The sequence below is a fragment of the Cinclus cinclus genome, chromosome 1, assembly GCF_963662255.1.
Source record: "Cinclus cinclus chromosome 1, bCinCin1.1, whole genome shotgun sequence".
NCBI classification, from domain to species: Eukaryota; Metazoa; Chordata; class Aves; order Passeriformes; family Cinclidae; genus Cinclus; species Cinclus cinclus.
Window position 1 is genome coordinate 49,594,455 of NC_085046.1, and position 20,306 is coordinate 49,614,760.

Below are 20,306 nucleotides of genomic sequence, written 5' to 3' on the forward strand. Positions count from 1 at the left end.
TCCAGTGTCTATCTTTGCAGTGGGAGTCTTGATTTGTTCCTCTTCACCCCTTTAAATCCATCAGCTATCTTTTTGTATAGAGGCATTAGAAGTGCAAATGTGAAGGGTCCACCAATTTGCAATTAAAATTACTATTTTCTGGTGCCTAACATGTAAAGATATTTTCCTTCTTTTTTGCTGTTGGATTGGGATGGTATTGCAAGTGTGTGATTGAAAGGAATTAAAGGAATTGGGTATGAAAGATATTAAAGGAATGTTGCTTTCCTGTCTAACTTCCTCTGTAAGCAGTGGTGTCAGATTTGGTAATACAAACATGACATCGTCTCTTGTAGGATAATCATGGGTCAAACCGGGAAAAAATCTGAGAAGGGACCAATTTGTTGGAGAAAACGTGTAAAATCAGAATATATGAGACTAAGGCAGCTCAAGAGGTTCCGACGTGCCGATGAAGTAAAGGTACCTTATCTTTTGGTTATATTGCTTATAAAATTTTACAAGTATTGATTATTTTCTGAAGTATGTGTCCTACAGTTAGCATTTGCTACAACAATTTCATTGAATACTTTGTCAACCCTCTGAGAATTTGTCTTAACTCTGTGGTGTTATAAACAGGTACACACCTATATAAGATTGGGTTGAGAATGTTAAGTATTAGAAGAATTTGTGGAGAGCTAATATGGCAACTTCTTTAGCCTCATATTCTTCCAAATTCCATTTAGAATTTAGTTCCATTCTAAATGTGTGATTCTAATTGTGAGAGCATGGTATGCACTGAAGAAAGGGATGATGAACTGTATTGAACCTCACTGACTTTTAAATTAAATGTGTATGTTTTGAGTTATTAGCACATTTTTTTTGTTACAATGTGTCTGGTTAAATGTTAGAGTACATTAAGATGCCAAAAGAGTAATTTAGAGTCTTTGATTTATTTATAATGTTGTGGTTAATTTTTAGAGTATGTTTAATTCTAATCGTCAGAAGATACTGGAAAGAACTGAAATCTTAAATCAAGAATGGAAACAACGTAGGATACAGCCTGTTCACATCATGACTTCTGTGAGCTCATTGCGCGGGACCAGGGAGGTTGGTTAACATGTGTTGTGGTAATTCCACTTACAAGGTTCTTAGCACGTTTTCATTTTATTACTGGAAAGTTGGCTGCTGTTTTTATTTATTTTCCAGCATGATATGACTTGGAAGCTCAGTGTGTTTTGTATGACTGTCTTAATTTATTTATTGTGTACTTTGATCATAAGACTTCTGCAAATCAATAAGTATGTAGCAGGCTACCTGGCTTTTAATGACATGCAGAAGTGAATCTTCTTTATTTCTGATAATGATTGTATCATACCTCAGCATCCTTTAATCAAATGGTTCTGTCTCTGTGGTACTGGGAGTTTACTCTCGCTCCTGTGGGAGTTAGTTTAATGAATCCTTGTGTTGCACAAGCAGACTGAATGCTAAATTTGTGAAAAGCACTTCTATAGTTGTGGCATAATTTGAGCACCTAAACTGGTTTCCACAGAATTGGTAAGGTTGGAAGGGACCACTGGATGTCATCTAGTGCATCTTTCCTGCTCAAGCAGGGTTGTCCTAGAGTGTGTTACTCAGGATTGTGTCCTGTGTCATGGTAGCTTCAACAGTGATTTAAGCCAATTCCAGCTTTCTATATTAATCCCATCTTAATTTACCTTTTTTCTAAGTTGCTCTTTAGGCACTTCTTCACACTTAACAAGTTTGAAGATATTTTATCTGTAATAATCTGAAAAGTGAACTCTTTTCAGTAGGATAAGAAGGAAAAGACTTTACTGTGAATAGGTTAAAAAAGTGAACCAAAGTACTTTATCTGCAAAGAAATTTGCAGAGTTTATTTTCTGAAAATTTTAGAGGTGCATTTGTGTGCATGCGTGTTCAAATGTAAGGAGGTGAGGACCTTCAGGTAGTCTCTTTTAAATGTTCTTAACTATGCAATTAACTCCTGTACAGCTCAATAGCAATATTGTGTGGGATCAGAACTGATAATAATTGACACAGGTATACATCCAGCTTTCACTTTTTTAAGTTAGTAGATGATTGTTCCTCATTGTTTTTTCTTCTCTTTCTAGTATGGTGTTCACTATTCTTTATTTTTGTACTCTTTATTCTATATTCTTTATGTTAATTTCCTGCCTGTATTGATAGAGCACACTAATTACTACCTTCAGTCTCTGTCTCATGAATCAGAACTCTAATGCTTGATTTAAGATTGCTATAATTTATAGTGAGAGAAGTGAGATGAATAAATGGTGGGGCCTTTAAAAGATTACTTTAAAATCTTTTCTCAATATGCTGAATTTCTTCAGAGTTGCATAAGACCCTGGCTAGAAATAGAAAGGTTGTGTGAGAACCTTCCTGTGTTTGGCGAAGAGTGCAGGGCATTGCTGGTGACAGCCAGCATCAAGTGGAGACCTTAACATGCCCTGTACTGGCCTACTGGACATTCACCTGAATTCCATACCAGAAAAACAGACCAACATCACTGAGGCTTAGTACCAAACACTAAGTCACTTTGACATAGCCCATGTGTAAGCCCAAGACTTCTAGTTCCAAAGATAAAAGTAATTAATTATTACACTTTTGTATTTTGCCTTAAAAAGACATGAAAAACATGCTAGGTGGCTGTTAGCTAGAAAATTAAATATTAACCTGGAATAGGAATGAAATGGTAGTATAGACTGTGTCTAGAATATTCATATACACAGCAGAAACCTAATTTCAGTTGCTGCAGATTAAAAAGAAAATAAGTAAATCTGGCTTGTGTCATTCTGCCAGGGTACTGTCCCTGTATATTGTTTGTTACATTACTTTGTGTATTTCTTTAGAAATGTGAAGCTCTGTTCATCTTTCCCTTCTGGAAAGGAGAAAGATCTTTTGTCTCTACTTACTTTTTTCCTTTCAGGTAGCTATGATAGCTGTTTTAAACTTGGCTTTACGTACTTCCAAATCTTCTCTATTGTACTTCCCCTAGCTTTGTGTATTCCTGTCTGCTTTTGCTTGTAACTTTTTTCCCAGAGTTCTTCATGCTGCATTATTTGAGAAAAGTTAATTTAACCGTTGATTATTAGATGCAAGAATAACCTAATTGTCTGTATTTCTATGGGTTGTTTATACTTTGGAGGCTACATAAAACTCTGAATATCCAAAACAGAAATCCTGTAGTTGAAAGATTCATTGATGTATCTGGAGTTACACATTAAGAGTTAATTTTCATTTTTCCTTTGCAAGCAGTGAGCATAATAAAAGGATTGAGGATAGGATAAACAGACAATAATTGGGTAACAAGGCAGGAATTAAAAAGGCATATGCATTTTTTATTTATATAAAGAGTTGCTGGCATTAAAGTAAAATTTTATTTTTATAACATAAATAATACATGACTCCTGCAATGTATTGATCTGAAGCCAGGGGAATTCATTTGCCTCTCAGATAGCCTGAATAAATACACTAACATCAGTGTAGCAGCAACAACAGGTACTAAATCTGTTTTGAGATACCAAAACTAATTTGTATTGTAGGTTGAATATTCTGAGTAAAATACTATCACAGCCACTTAATAATAAGTGGAAAAACTCCATCATGATCTATTAGCAAAGGTATTGGCGTAGAAATAATTCTTGAGGTCCTTTTCTCTTGCTAAAACTATTTTTCCTGTTATACCTTAAGAAACTGATGCATTTTTCAAAGGTTGATATGGCTAATTTTGAGAAACTCTTTAAATTTTGTGCATTGTAGAGGGTTTTGTGATTTATTTCTGTTGTTTTTTCCTTATGTTGCTATGTAAGTGTAACTTCAACTTCTTATTTCAGTGCTCTGTTACCAGTGACATTGATTTTCCAAAACAAGTCATCCCTCTGAAGACACTCAATGCTGTTGCTTCTGTGCCTATTATGTATTCTTGGTCTCCCCTTCAACAGAATTTTATGGTAAGTTTAAACAAGTGTAGGGAGTAGAAAGGTATGGACAAAAGGGAGGTGTGAATTTTAGAAGTATGCCAGCAAAAACCTATTGCCAATTATCTTCCCTACTTTAGGTATTGGTAGTTGGGTAGTAATAATCAGAAATAAGCTCCCCCAGATAAAATAAATAAAAAGGCAATGTTGAAAACTGAATCTCTGTCCTCAATGTATAAGTGTGTGTGTATGTATGTGTATATATATAATATGCAATATATAATGTACAATGTATAAGTATCTCTGAAATCTTGCTGTAAAGTTTATTTAATTCAGGTGACCTATTGACTTTTGCGGCTGTTAACAAATGTAGTTTTATTAATTAGTAATTAGTTAGTGTAATGAGAAATGTTTTCTGAGGGATATGAATACTTTAATGTAAGGCAATCAACCAACATTCATAGTAGAGTAGTAATTCTTGTGGAATAAAGGGAACTAAATCCTGAAATACTCTCCCCACATAATGGTCATTCTTATATCTGAGCATGCCCTGTTTTTTTCAGATTAGCTTCACTGTGTGCAGAAGCCATAGCCTTAGATTTCTGATATACGTATTTGACTTTGAAAAGCTTAGCTTATTGTAAATCTTTGTCACATCATTTTGTATATGACCACTTTTGCTGACTAGTTATTTTGACAACAATAATAATAATAATCTGCTATAAAGAACAATTTTTTTATCAGTATACATACAGAGTTTTGCCACACATTTTTCTCCTTGCTTTCAGTTCAATAGTGTTTGGGTATTTTGGATTGCTACAGAATCATGATCAGCAGTAAAGTGTATTTTCTTAACAATACAAGGTTCTTTTGTAGTATTGGAAGATGCAGCTGAGTATCAAGGTCCATAAATTCTATTGATAAAACATGGGAGTGTTAGTGCCTTTAGTCTATCTTCAGTCAAAAAAGGGACAGTGGAGGGCAGATTAAATTGTCAGTCATGTTTCTCTGTTTGCTCTTTAGACAACCTTAATTTAGAGTCTTTTTGTAACATATTTTCTTATCTCTGGCCAAGCAATGAAAGGGTGGTTCCCACTGTGGTTTCCTACATTACTGTGAGAGAAAACCAAGGGGGGATGAATGAATTACCAAATGCAAGCTTCCCAAAGCCAGGTAACTTAATGAGTTTCCATATTAGAGACTTTGTAGAAACACTCTGCTAACCTTAAGATTAGGAGCTAGTGTTATTATTTTGAGCTAGCCACCAAGAATGCAAAAAATTGTTGAAAGTCATTGAAGGTTTTGTTTTTCTAGTTTATGGTAAACATGCTAAAGCAGTGAAGCTAATTAATTTACTGTTGCAGGCAGACTCCTGTAGATAGTGAAAAACAATGCAGAAATGGTCATTTGACAACACAGTTTAAGATTGTTTGATTATCACTGTTGTTCCTAGGTAGAGGATGAAACTGTTTTACATAACATTCCGTATATGGGAGATGAAGTGCTTGACCAGGATGGTACCTTTATTGAAGAACTGATCAAAAACTATGATGGGAAAGTGCATGGAGACAGAGGTGAGCCCAAACATTCAGGTATACTAATAATTTCTTCCTATATAAATTATTGTTGTAGTGTTGCTTAAGGCCTGATGTGTGATTGTTACAGTAGTATCTCTACAACCTCTACATTGAGTAAACATTGGGTATAACAGGCTTTCTTATTTAAATGTATTTTCTGTGTTTTCATAAGGCTGCAAAGTTTTAAGCAGTACTGTGGAGAAATTAAGCACATTAACTTTTTCCTTGTATCATACAGTGATTCTTGGTATTTAATTTTGTGCTCAGAGCTCTGGAATAGGATTTTGTAATGTGTGTGTGTCCTGCCTAGCAGAAAGTGGCAGGAAAATTATACAAAACTCTGATAATGACAACATTGCAAATGTGATTCAACAGAAAACCTCTTGTAGGTTTGTGTGGTTTTTTTTTTTCCTTACTTTCTTTAATTAACTTGCTAGCTGTTTAAAAACCATCTCTCTGTAAATCAGCTGTAGAGCCAAGTTGTATCCTTCCGTTGGTACAGAAGTATTACATATATTTATTTTAAGGTGTAGTTTACCTGTTCTCCTGTGTGAGAGCTGGACTACCTGCAGTGTAAATTGGTCTCTCACTTTGCTAAAGTCTCAGTGAAGTGGCGACCTTTCTCTTGTTCTGTGTTCCCTCCCTTCATCCTCAGAACTGGCTTATACAAGCCTCAACTTCACAGTTGCAGAGGTTTCTCTTGACTACTTTGATTCCCCCTTCACAGAAATATTACCCACACACTCCACCCCTTCACTCAGAGAATAGCTTCTTAAAATTAATCGTGTTCCTGTTAATGCTGAAGTGTCTGAGAAAGAGAACCACCTTTTTGAGTTCACCGTGTACCATTCATGAAGGTTAAGCCTGTGATTCAATAATAAATGCTACGAAGCCCTACACTAGACTTGTTAATGTCCTCAGTATAGGTGGTGCCTTTGTATTTCATAAGAAACATGGAATGTTTATGGGCTTTGACCTTTGCATATTTTTACACATTTACTGATTGCTGATTCCCCTGTCAGAAAACTGGTTATGTCAAAATTATGACATTACTACTAAATGTCTTCTATTATTGATTTAATTTATTATTGAAGGAGTTTACCTTTAAAATTAATCCTTTTTGAGCATGTTGAGCTGCAAATTTATGATGGCAATTACTATTATTATGGGTTCTTCATAATATAAAATATATTAGAAGTAGAAAGACTATTTTAAGTCTCCCAATAACAAATACTGTGTGACTGTAGTTAAATGTAAATACTGTGGGAATCTGTAATCCAGAGGTATTCCCATGTAAGAGATAGAATTCTAAACTAGCTCTGTAATTGCACTTCTGGGAGATAATTTGTACTAACCTATGTGTGTGTATATTAAGAGTCTGTTTAAAACATCTGAGTGGTATTTTCATTGTCTGCATAGTAATAAAACAATTATTTTCTGTCAAGTTATTTTGACATCCAAACCAGGCAAAAAGGATGGTAATAAGCACTACACTTCCCACATGGTTCATGTTTTTGTTTGTGGGAGTTTTTTTTGGTTTTTTGTTTTGTTTTTGTTTGTTTGTTTTTTGTTTTCTTTTTTTTTTTTTTTTTGGAAGAATAATCTCTGTCAGCACTAACTATGATTTTTCCTGTGTGCAGGAATACATTATTGTTTAATCTGTTCTGCCATCTGAATGTCACAGCAGAATATATTCTAATAAACATATATATGCAGCATTGTATCTTTCAGTATTCTCTTGACTTTCTTGTATGTTAGTGTATTTTTTTTATCACCCAGCCAGTGGGGTCTATTGTGTGAATTGGATGCTAAGGAATTACCAACCAAAAATCTGTCTGGAGACCTATAGATTAGCTTGTGGACTGTTAGCATGCATTTCCAGACTGGCTTAACCCAACCATGTTGGAACTGGGATTCTGGCATGAAATCCCTAAAACAATGTAGTTGGTAGTACTTTTTTCTCTTAAAAGAAGAGAGATTTATATATGTATGTAGCACAGGGAATTGGAAAAAATTGTTGGAATTTTTCTTCATCCTTTCTGAGTTGTCAGTCTGAAAAATGAATGATGAGCCTTTTTTACTTGTCTTGGTTCATACACTGCAATTTAAGAGGGAAGAACTACAGAATTGTTTTTCATAAATAACAGCATTTGCCCTTATTTAATTAAAGTGTAGGGAGGATTAAAAATACCTTGTATACACCATTTGCTTTTTCGTTCACTCCCAATTTTGCTGGATTTCAGAATGTGGATTTATCAATGACGAAATATTTGTTGAGTTGGTCAATGCCCTTGGTCAATATAGTGATGATGAAGATGATGATGATGGAGATGATAATCCAGATGAAAGAGATGACAAGCAAAAAGATCGGGAAGGTAACAGGATGGGTATGTCAATCTGCAGACTCTAAAAGTTAAACCCAAAACGATTTGTTTAACCACTTAATAAATTTGTTCCAACCCATCTTCCTGTGTGATAGTTTTCAGGTCTAAAGGAGCATAATTTTTGTAATTTCCTTTGTCATTTAATTCAGGATTTGTGTTGAGAACACCATGAAAGGCACTTTTGCCAATTTCTGTTCATTGGCATACTGAGACAGTCAAATGCACCAAAAATCAGTCAGATATCTGTCTAATACATGCTTTGGTACTCCTCAGAAAATCATGTATTGTTATTCTAAAGCAGGCAGAGTTCTGAATTTCCATCTCCATCTGCTGGTGAAATAATATTTTCTCTGAATTTTAGTAGTAGGTTTTTCTTATCAGAAAAGATCACTTAACACAGTTAAAATTGTAGGTGATTAAGAAATAAAAGTCTTTTTTACATTAGAATTTTGGTGAACTCCCTCTTTCTCTGAATACCTTATTGAGGTAGCAAAGGAGCAGAAATATATATTTTTTTATTTTTTCAAATTTTTTGCTTTCTTGGCAGAGAAAGAAACCCACCCACCTCGGAGATTTCCTTCTGACAAGATATTTGAGGCCATTTCCTCAATGTTTCCAGACAAGGGTACTGCAGAAGAATTGAAAGAGAAGTAAGAACATATTTCTTAGGTTATATTACTGTGTTGCTTTATGAAACAAAGATTCCTCTATGGAATGCATGCTTCATTAAATATTTGTTGATTGGGAATGGTCCCCCTTGCAGCTAGTTCTTTGGTATCTGTGTAACTTCTGCAAGTGACACGGAAAGGGATTTGGCTCTTTCCCCCAAGTCAAACAATACAGAAGCGTTTATTAGATATGAGTGGTGAGGTCGTGATGGTCTTGAAAACAAATGTCATATTTCCTAGTCAATTTGTATTAATGAGTATGGAATTAATAGTTTGTCCTGTCTCTAACAAATTGGCCTTGTTATCTGGCACATATTTCTTAGGGTGTTTTTTTTAATGTTGTCATTGAAAATGCAGAGTGGTACTGGAATAAAAAACACTTTTGTAAAAAAAATTGTACTTAATTATTAACTTCTATTATTTTCCTTTAAAGATACAAAGAACTCACTGAGCAGCAGCTTCCTGGAGCTCTTCCTCCTGAGTGCACACCGAACATAGATGGACCAAATGCTAAATCTGTTCAGAGGGAGCAAAGCCTGCACTCTTTTCACACACTCTTCTGTAGACGCTGTTTTAAATACGATTGCTTCTTACATCGTAAGTACAATTAAGTATGCTTGTATATATATCTTACTTTTTTTTTTTTGTAGGTCAAGAGACTTACAGAAGGAAGAACACTGCAGAAGGAAAGAGAAGAAAAAATAAATCAGGAATATCTCTAAAGTTTATGAAAACAGCTCCTACATGTTGACATTATTTTTCAGTGAAAAGTGTACCTCAGAAAAAAGAATGCACCTGTATGGGTAGTTTGTTATTGTTTTTGCATTTAAGACTTCGTATAGAATTCCTGACCTGGACTGATCTGTAATACCACTTCTCTTTTTATATGGTCTGCAAGAAAACTACATTATTTTCTACTATTGTTTCTGTGTTACACTTTCTCATTTTGTGCCTGGAGAATGGGATGTATTTTTCCCTTAAAAATCCTGGTTATTCATCAGACTTGCTTCATTTTCAAGTAGGGAGAATGAACACTCATGAATAGTTTTGTCTTTTATTCTGTCGTGTTACTTTCTAGCCACATTAGTTGTACTTGGTATTTTGAAGAATTGTTTCAGACATTTGAATTTTAGAAATTGTGATATCCTTTCCCCTGAACTGCTTTCATGTTGGCCCATTGTTTTGGGCCAACAAGCTGACAAGAGCTTAGCAGGGATGTTGGCTTTCACTTGCAAAGTATGAAGAGATTCTGAAGTGCTACTTGAGACAATTATTCTTGACAGAGAGTTAAATGTGAAGGAGAAACTAACAGTCATGTATGAAGTGGTTTCAACTTGTAGCAGCATACAGTGATGCCCTCTATACTAAATTAATTTTCACTTTTGACTTAGCTGTTCATTTACATGTTCCACTGTGAGTGTGCATGCATGTTCATTTGGGAATCCTTGTGCTTTGTCAGCAGCTCCTCATCCAGCATATATGCAATCTGCCTGTATTTGTACTCCATGCTGAAGACTATGCACAGTGCTACTGCATCCCTTGGTTGCCTTTCAGTTTGAGGAGGAATTGGAATTGTTCTTAGATGGTGAAGAGTGCGGAAGCTTTTAATGCTCCTAGTTCCTTTAGTACTTGAGCATTTTGGAGTTGGGTCTGTTAGTTTCACTTTCTCCTTATATTCTGTTGACAGCCCTTACTAGAAAATACATAATAAAAAAATAAAAGGAATTTTAAACTTTATGCAGAATTAACAGAACAGTAAGTTTCTCGAATAGGCTGCTGCTTTGACCAGCCAGCTTCAACAGTGTGTTTTATGAAGCTGTAGGTTTTGTGGTGTGCCTGGACACTCATTCCAAGTAGTGCTGTGTGCAGCCCTAGTCTGTAGGACAAGGAATTGAAGCTGTATGCTGCTTCTTGGCAAGCCATTTTTCTGGCAGGGGTTTTAGGAGTTCTTGACACTCTCAATAGTCTAGCAGAGAGATTGGGTGCCAGTTTTGATTGCCAGTCAACAAAAAAGCATTGTCTGGACGTGGTGAGAGCAGGCTTACTCTAGTGACATCTCTGAAGACTTCAGCTATTTCTGAAGTGTTTTTAGGCATTTTTCTCAATAATTTTATGAACTTTTAGCAGTTTTTCAGTGGAAATGGTGGCTCCTCTAAAGCACACATGTATTTCACTATTTTATTAGTAGATTGTAAATGCAGATTTCCCTTTCATGGTCATTTTTGCAGACTGATAGAAGTAGAACTGAAAGGTTTTCTGACTACATTGGGTACCTGCTACTTTACCAGACTACAGTTTTGAGGCACCAGTTCTGAGAGACTTATATTTATGTGCTGTGAAGAATGGGTTCACAGTCTTGGACTTCTTAAACCAGCAGCATCCTTTAAGCCAAAAGTACTGTGCCTTCTTTCTCTTTGGTCATAATATTGAGATAGAAGACAAAGTGTTTATACTAAAAGATTGCCTAAGTTCTTGTTGCTAGTGATTTTTGATACATCCTTTAAGCAAAGAGCGTGTGTCCAAAGTGGTGTATGTCCAAGGCTTTGTTTGAACTGTGCCTCATACTTAAAAGTGCTCAAACTTTAAATCATCCTTTCAGGATTTCAGGGCTCTGACAGAAAGAAGGATGCATAGTGCTTTCACTGTGGAGGCATTCAAGATGTACTTTTGTGTCAGATGGAGGGTGAAATTACCGGTTATGATGGTGCTCTTTGTGACAGCCTATGCAGCACATTCATTGTCACTGATAATAATGTATTTGATATTTAATCACTGCAAACGCATCTCTTGGTGTTTGCTGTGTGGGCTCAACACTGGACTCTGAATGTAGTAAACTGATGCTTCAGTTGCCATTCCCTGAAAACATACCCAAATTCCACTGCAACAATGGCTGCTCAGTGCTTTGGATGCATTACTTCCTTTTGCTTTTGTCTGTAGTTACACCAAGGAAAGATAAATGTTTTCTTTCTGTCTGTCTGTCTGTCTGCGTGTCTGTCTAGAGTACAGAATTTTTTTGTTAAAAAGCAAGAGTCAGTTGTTTGGCCTCTTTGTTTTCTGTGAAATCTAAAGACTGTTGGTCAAAATTTGCTAGGCTCATTGCTGGGAATAAGTAATTCATCAAAAGAAAAAAAAAATCAACAAACTGCTTTGGTTATTGGAAGGCTGCAGTAGCAATTTTCAGTGTCTCTGCAACAATTTAATGGTTTATCTTTTATTACATTTCTACAGTTGCCTCTATGTTCTGTTTCATGCACTTGCCAAATGCTGTGGGATGATGTCCTCGCTTCTGCAGATGACATTTTAGATTAATTACTTTGGTAATGTGGTGGGCTGCACTGATCAGATTTGTATTTTGAAAGGTGTAAATCTCTTGAGAAGACACAGAGAATTAAATACGGGAATTCTGTTAGGTCTGGTTTTGCTTTTTGTATTTCCCCCCTCTCAGATTCTATTTTTGATAAGATTAGCCTTATTTTGTGGAGTTTCCCATCTTTGTTCTAGAACATTTGAGTTAAATATAGGAAAATTTATCATTAGATTCTTAACGTGTCAAGTCCCCTTGACGACCTGGCAATCCCTTTATGTGCAGGTGATGACTTAACTGAAAAAACTTGTGTACCGACTTCATTTGCTGACAGCAAGGAATTATGCCTAAATGTCTGGACTAACAAAGAATTTAGAAGAAGGAAAAAATATCAGGTAGGGAGAATTTCCCAAATAGCTTGACTGTGAAGCAAATGTACATTTCAGGCTAAACTGTTGCCTGTGTACTTTCACATTATTGAAAATGGGAGTTGAGCCCGCTGGGGATGAGACAGATAATAAATCTCAAAGACAGAAAACATGCTCAGTGGTGCCATTTTAGAATGATTTCTCTTAAGGAAATCATCAACGAAATACAGACTTTAGGTGTTTAGGAAATTCTACAGTTTTTGGTGATTATTTTTTTTAAAGATTACTACTGATATTTTAAAAATTTGTAATGCAGCTATACAAAGAGTTTTTTTCTGTCCTTGGTGCTTTCTTTATAATAAGCCTCCCAAGAAAAAACAAACTTACAATACAGGTGGTAGATTTTGACTGTAGTTGTCTTTACTGTACCATGTTGGGTGTTTTTTAATAGTTGAACACAAGATATGATTCTAATTTTAAGTACCATGTGTAGCCTATTTTTGAGGCCTCACAGATTTAAAAATAACAAAGGTTGCTTTGTTTCATTATATTACAAGTTAAGCATTTCTTCATTTTCTAAAGGAAAACAGTTTTTAAAAAAATACTCATTTTAGGGCCTTGCACAAAAGAATTTGTGAGAGAAATGATTGCATCTTTCAGTGATGTGTAAAAAGAATAGCTTTGATTTCTGTACATTGCAGCAGTCTGGTATAAATCATTGCTTGCAAATGTTTTACTGTTCTTTTGCATTGCTGAAAATTTTTTTCCTTGTGGTATAAGAGAAGGTAAAACATTTAAGTGGAATAAAGCCCTGAATGAAATGGTATACTGTACAAATTTAAAGATGCAGTGTTGAAAAACATGGGAGTTGCCCCTACCACTTTTGGGTAAAGGGCTCCCATCTTTTCATTGTTTCTTAAAAGATGGAAGACAGCGGAATAACTTGGCATTAAATTGCATGGTTTCTTTGTCATTGTAGCAAAGTGTAACATATTTTACATGCAGAATATGTGAGCACTTGAAGGATACATGAAACATGAGAAGTGGTGTAGCAATGAAAGGTTTAACTGGAATCTAGGGGAAGAAAGAACAATAATGGCAGCAGTATGCATAAATTACATTCCTATACTTGCTTGTAAATAATTTTTACATATCTATATGCCAATATATAGCAAATTAGATTCTTGTTTATATTTCAAGATTTATAAAATATATTTGTCTGGAGAAAGGGATGTAATGTTTACTTTTATATTGTTTATACCATTTTGAGAAAGCCTTGGAAGAGTACATTGCTTTCCTAGGGGGCTTCCATATGCTGCTATCATTAATACAGGCACAATATTATAGAATTTATTACTTGATTTTTCAACTCACCCTCCTTTATGGGAGGGAAACATGAAGTGGTAGTTCTAAGATGGAACTCGTCACCCTCTCCACTGGTGCTAAAACAAGTGTTTGCAGAGCTGTGCTGCAAACCAGACCACTGAAATGAAATTTGCTTTAAGAAGCCTTGTCTGGAAAGATGTGGGCTCTGCCCACATGCTTTAACAGGGAAGGAACTGCATTTAAAAAGTTGAGTCTCTAAAGCATAGTGGACATAGGGAGAGAAGTCTCAAGCGTGATCTGGAAATAAGATTAATAGGAAATGGCTTAATGTAGATGTCTGAGGTGCTGGTGTGGAACAGCCCTTTTAGATTAATATAGATAAGAGGGGAAGGATTTCTTCTTTAATTTTGAACATTTAGCACTTTTTATTCACTGAATTTTTATAACCGTCACTGTAAGCTACAGTTGCCCAACTGCAGCTCTGCTAAAACTGCAGCATAAGGATTTCTGCATAACTTGGAAATTGCACATTTTAAGTTGAGTATCTTTTCTGGGCCTTCATGCAGCATTAGCAAACAGACAGCTACATTGAGTAGTCTCTCCTTTTTTAAATTTCAGTCTATTCTTCATTTTTGTTCCTTGCAGTTCTGTATGCCATTGTTAACACATTTAGAGGGAAAAAGTATATATTGATATCTGTCTATCTCTCTGTAAAAAACAAAATGATTTTTCCTTGAGCACAGATGAGCTGTTTTTAAAAAGACCATTGCAGAAAACTAATGGTAGTGTCTCAAAAAGCCCCTAATATAATGTGGAAGCATGAATGAATGAGTTTTGGTTAGAGTCTAGTGACAGGTTATCCAGGCTTCAGAAGAGCTCTGTAAGGGATACAGAGGAGTTCCCAAGACTTCCAGCAAAACCATGAAAAATCAGTCTCCCTGAAAACACCCCGCTGGAAGACAGGGATTACCTTGGAGGAGAGCTAGCTCTGGCCACGGGTGTTGGTAGGAAATTCTGCCCTCCTATTATCAAGGTGCTCATGTTGCATGTGTAACATATCCAGTTCTGCTCCTTTCTAAGTCACCGTTCCGCAGCTTTTACAGAGCTATACAGAGTTTGTCAGATACAGGACCAGACAATTCTCTGCAAGGTGCAGACTTGGCTCACTTATCCAGAGTGACTGTACAATGCTAACTTTTTTTTACCCTGCAGCTGGGATATAGGAAGTGAATTCTTATATCCTGTCAGCTTAGCTGGAGTGCTGACAAACTAATAGAGCAAAAATGCTTATGTGTCCTTCTCACTGATGAAAATGTAAAGTGGGTCCTATTACCTTTCCAAAGCATGCATGGGATCAGATTTTTTGACAAGATAGAAATTTAATAACTGAATCTTACACATTGAAGAGATGATCACTAATAGAAGAAGCACTGAACAATTCTATTTAACATGACAACAAAGTAAAGTCTGTCATTTTGTTGGAAAGGGTGATACACCAAATCTTCCTTGATACTTGAAGCAAATGTGATGATTGTCTTTGCTGATGTAAATGGGCTTAATGGCTTTCTACTGGAAGAGGATAGGTTTACATTTGATGTAAGGAAGATATTTTTCACTATGAGGGAAGTGATACACTCAAAATGGTTTCTCAGAGAAGCTGTGGCTGCCTCATCTCTGACAGTGTTCAAGGCCAGACTAGATGGGGTTTTATCAGCCTGGTCTAGTGGAAGGTGTCCCTGCCCATGGCAGAGAGGGGTTGGATCTAGATGATTTTTAAGGTCCCTTCCAACCCAAACCATTCCATGATATGTGAAACTTACTTATGTGCTGTCTCTGTGTATTTAAGTGGTAAGGTGTATGTCACTACATGGGGTTTGTTTTATGTTTGTAGTGGTTTTTTTTTTTTTTCATTTGTTAGTATTTTTATTCTGTTTTTAGTAAAGTCTTGGTAACCTTGTGTTTTTTTGGATACAGTTTGAGGTTACATATTTAATGTATTTTTATATGAAAACTTAAAAATACGATGTTTTGATTCAACAGCATTCCATGCAACTCCCAATACTTACAAACGAAAGAATACAGAAACGGCATTAGATAATAAGCCTTGTGGACCTCACTGTTATCAACATTTGGTAAGATAATTTTGTGTCACAATTCACTGAGTGATGGTGCTGGCTGCAGTCTAGTGGGATACTTAATCTAATGACATACTGGATCTAGGATAGTGCATCTGCTTGTGGGTCATTTGCAGTCAAATATGTTACTTTCAGCTGCTGCAAGAGAAAAAATTTAACTTCCAATCATCTTAAGTAGGAATACTTGTAGATGTAGCCTGAGATATTTGTAAGGAAGAAATACTACTCTCCCCTAATAATGGTGTTGCTACTATTCTGTCCAATCTAGTCAAGGAACTGCAAACTTGTCACAACTAAAAATTACTAAGGCTTTTTTTAGTTTGCCAAAGGCTGATTCCATCTTGTGCTCTCAAGAAGCAATAAGATAGAAATTAATAAAGTGAAATCTTTAGTAATACAGTTTCAAATTTCTCTCATAATTCCCCTAAATTTTTTAGTATGAGAAACTATGCAATTTTCGTATCTGAAAACTTGCTACATTATGCCATACCCCTTTCCACTTGAAAATAAGTTGCCACTGCTTGCATTTTAAAAAGTGCAGAATGCACATTGTTTAAGTGCCATGTACAAGAAGAATTCTTATATTTTTAAGGGTGTTTTCTGTTGGAAATTCTAATTTTTTTCTCTCATCTGGGAAAATAGAAATTTACTACTGAATTATTTTCCACTTGGAAGCCAAAGTAAAAGGTGAACCAAAATACTGACATGAGTACTTTATAAGTGTAGATTTTTTCATGGTACCATCAAAAGTACTTGTGTTCATGGTTGAAGTGCCTTTGACTGGAATTTTGGTGATTGTTTTGTAGAACAATGGGAAGTTATTCAGTATACAAGTAAAAGGTGTTCTCCCTATAAGCCCAGATCACAAGTGAAAACACTTCTCAGTTCTTTTGCTGTAAATTGTTCTGTTTTGTGCTCAGGAAGGTGCAAAGGAGTTTGCAGCTGCCCTGACCGCAGAGCGCATAAAGACCCCGCCAAAGCGCCCCGGTGGCCGCAGGAGGGGGCGGCTCCCGAACAACACCAGCAGGCCCAGCACACCCACCATAAACGTTCTGGAGTCTAAGGACACAGACAGCGATCGTGAGGCTGGCACTGAAACCGGTGGGGAAAACAATGACAAAGAGGAAGAAGAAAAGAAAGATGAAACATCCAGTTCCTCTGGTAAGGCTGGTCAGTGCTGCTTCAGTCAATGAGCTGCAGTGCTTGAGAGGATGAAACAAAACCAAAACTATAAAAAACCCAATGCAACAAAACCAACGAAAAGCCAAATCAAGTCGAGCCGTGCAATCTTAGAAAATACGTGTTTGGAATGTATGGAACGGAGTGAAAAGACAGAATAATAATATGAGTTTAATCAAACTGTAAGAGAATGTCCTTGTCTCAATTTTTGTGTAGGTCATCTAATTTGAATTGCTACTGTTAGCTTCTGTAGGAGGCATGTGAAAAGTGCTTGTTTTTCCTGACGCTTAGGAAACAACAACAAAAAGCCTGGGATATTTTTTAACTGCAGTTAATGATCTGACATTGTGAAGGGCAATGTAAATTTTGAAATGTAGCCTTACTCTTAATTATTTATTACAGAAGCAAATTCTAGGTGTCAAACACCAATAAAGATGAAGCCAAATATTGAGCCTCCAGAGAATGTGGAATGGAGCGGTGCAGAAGCTTCAATGTTTAGAGTTCTTATTGGCACCTACTATGACAACTTCTGTGCAATTGCCAGACTGATTGGGACCAAAACATGCAGACAGGTAAGAAACTACTTGCTAAATCATAATGATTTACTTTTAAAGCTAAAGTATTGATTACTAAAAGGGAAAAATAGTTAATTTTCTTGGTTTTCCCAAGAATGCTATGGTCCATAATTCATACCACAAATACCTAAAAGTTAGTTTTAAAACTGTTTTAAAATTAAATTTACAGGAGGTTTAAATTAGAGTATCAGTTCTTAAATATCAAAAATAATCAGCTTTAAATATATTGAAAAGAGACTATGACTGGATGTAATCTGTAAGTTGTTGGTTGGAGGAAATCATGCTAACTTAGAATATGAGCAACTTTGTATTAGTGAGAGATTTATCGTGGATGTGTTATGGTATCTCTTGTTAGGTGTATGAGTTTAGAGTAAAGGAATCTAGTATTATTGCACCAGTCCCTGCTGAAGATGTTGATACTCCTCCCAGAAAGAAGAAAAGGAAACACAGGTAAATCTGTTACTAAATACCCTTAGCATAACAGTAAATTGGAGATACAGGGGATCAGAAGAGAAAGGGTTTTGGAGGAAAAGTTGTGCAACTCTTCTTTTGCTTCCAAAACCAAAAGTTGCAGCAAGAAAACAAAAGGGTGTTTTCATTTCAGACGAGTCTTACTGCATTGGCAAGTATAACCTTCCTCTTCTCTTTCCCTGTCCTTTCTTTTTAAGCTCTTTAACAGCCAGATTCTTGTAGGTGTATTGATACAAGTAGTCAAAACTCTGTTTAGATTAGAAATCACCTATGTAGCTTTTTGCAACATTCAAGATAGTATGGTATAATGATTTTTTACAGCGATAAACATTAAATTTAGAAGTGTTTCAGTAGGATTGAGTAATGATTATATGGTATTTTAAAATTAAAACTTTTTTTTTTATGAAGAAGTGTATTCTAGCAAGCTTCAGATAGCAAGCCAGTAGGATTGCCTTCTTTTTCTTTAGGAGAGACTATTCCTTTGTAGTACCCTGTTTCATTAGCACCTAGAACAACAACTAATGAACCAGGTTAACAAGTTATTATTTGAAGTGAAGGTGCAATGAAGAACAGAATTACACTTTTCTGGAGCCACAAAGATCATTTGACACAATTTCTGTTGAAATTGCAAAGCTTGGTGGCTACTGTCTGTCAGTGAAATGCATTTTCTTTGAGAATTCTGAGGCTTGGAAAATGCAGCTCTGGATTGATTATATATATTCTGTGATATAGAACATAGGACATAAAAAGCTAACTGAAAATGAGCAAAAGCATTTCTTTATCAAGCAATATAATATAATTTCCATATAATTTCTTATTTCTCCCTTTAACTTTACTTATTTTTCTTCAAGTTTGTCCTTCCAGTTCTTTTCCCATCAATTCTTCTTGCTTCTGTCTTAGCTTGTCTACTTAGTATTTCCAGGCCTAGTGAAATTCCTGAACTGGTTCAAAGATCCTGTTGACGTAGAGTGGAATATTTCTGCTTTTTAGCATAGAGGCAGGCAACATGAGCTCGGTAAAGATTGAGTGAGCATCTGCAAAAGATTTTGTTCTCAGCAAAAGCTATTGATTTTAACGCTCTTGGCACAGTTTTCAAGTGTTTGGGCATTTGGTGGGTTTGGCTGTTTAAGTTATTAGCCATGGTGCAAGTTTGGAATATGCAGCTGAGAATTAGCTTGCTGTCAGATTCACACAAATTGCTGTAAAAATGGTGCTACTACATCTTTTTAAAAGGGCAGCTAAAAGGCTCAAACATATGTTTGCAGCTGAAATGGATTGTATGATTACCAGGCTGACATTGTTTTGGAGGAGTTGTCAGAATTCTTTTAGTTTAGGAGTTTTTTTTATCCCCAAGTAGATGAAAGCACACTCCATTGCATGAGGTTTTCTTGACTTTATTTTCTTTTTTATTTCTTGCCAATATAAAAACTTTAAAGGTAGCAATTTAGTTTTGAAATGGGCTTTAAGTCTTTAAACTCTCATTGAAAGAAGGAGATAATTTTACAAATTTCATTTTCCAGAATATGTGGCAATCAAGCTGTCTCCATTCTTCTATGGCAGTTGCCTTTTTAAAAAGGAAAGCATTTTAGCCTGCCTACACCCTGCTGTAACCTGAGCACTCTGAAGATGTTCCACAACAAGTAACTGGGACAACCATCGAGAAATCTCTCTGTTTCTTACCTTTCTTTTAGTTGAGTTTACTTGCTATTAAAGTAAATCCAGTCCTAGTGCCAGGAAGGCCCTTCCTTTCCTTTTGCCCTTTTCCATTGCAGGGCTTTTACCTGTCTGCATGTTTTTCGTGTGTGTGTGTGTGGCTTTGAGCTAAAGCAGTATCATCAGAGAGAAAAGCAGCAGCAAAAGGCTGCTTTTGCTGGCCTCTTGTAACTGATCTGAGAGCAGATAAAGTCTTTTCTTGCAAGCCTTTGCCTATTTCCCATGTCATCTTGGTGTCAAATGGGCGTACTGAACAACTAGCTGGCAAGACTGCACCCCTCTTGGATAATGAAATGTCTTGTCTCCCTCCTCCCTATGTCATTTTTGTTTTAATAGCCATAATAAGGCTGATCAGTGGGAGAAGAAGACTTCTAATATAGTTGCTTTTTGGAGAAGTAATAAGTGTCAGAGCCTGGCCTATGTATCACATTAACCTGCCTTGATGAGAAGTGAGTATTTTGCATAGAAGCCAGTATAAAACCTGAACAAAAAAAAAATTCTGAAAAGCATGGGTATATGCTGGAGGGAGAGTTTGCTTCAGTACTGTTCATTCTTTCATGTCTGTTTTTCTTCCATTGCTGGGAGCTGAGTTGAATTTGCTGTAAACTAATCAACACTCCTTCCTTTATTTTGGTACTGGTTTTAAGGCCATGTAAAGCTGCTTCTTTATTATTTTG

The 20,306-nt window shown here is 35.9% G+C and overlaps 1 protein-coding gene across 6 annotated transcripts in view; it reads left to right on the top strand.

The window, feature by feature from the left end:
- Positions 1-339: 339 nt before the first annotated feature.
- The window catches only part of EZH2 (enhancer of zeste 2 polycomb repressive complex 2 subunit), a 28,720-nt gene continuing 8,753 nt past the window's right edge, over positions 340-20,306 (top strand). For 2 of the 6 annotated variants that reach the window (XM_062497712.1, XM_062497728.1), the window contains exons 1-11: positions 340-456; positions 955-1,056; positions 3,846-3,962; positions 5,383-5,503; positions 7,750-7,893; positions 8,438-8,540; positions 8,992-9,155; positions 15,597-15,688; positions 16,612-16,852; positions 17,273-17,442; positions 17,801-17,895. In XM_062497712.1, coding sequence (XP_062353696.1) covers positions 340-456; positions 955-1,056; positions 3,846-3,962; positions 5,383-5,503; positions 7,750-7,893; positions 8,438-8,540; positions 8,992-9,155; positions 15,597-15,688; positions 16,612-16,852; positions 17,273-17,442; positions 17,801-17,895 — 1,466 coding nt within the window. Of the gene's footprint in view, positions 457-954; positions 1,084-3,845; positions 3,963-5,382; positions 5,522-7,749; positions 7,894-8,437; positions 8,541-8,991; positions 9,160-12,644; positions 12,656-15,596; positions 15,689-16,611; positions 16,853-17,272; positions 17,443-17,800; positions 17,896-20,306 lie in introns of all 6 variants that reach the window. The other 4 variants (XM_062497705.1, XM_062497689.1, XM_062497697.1 and 1 more) reach the window with 4 other exon arrangements.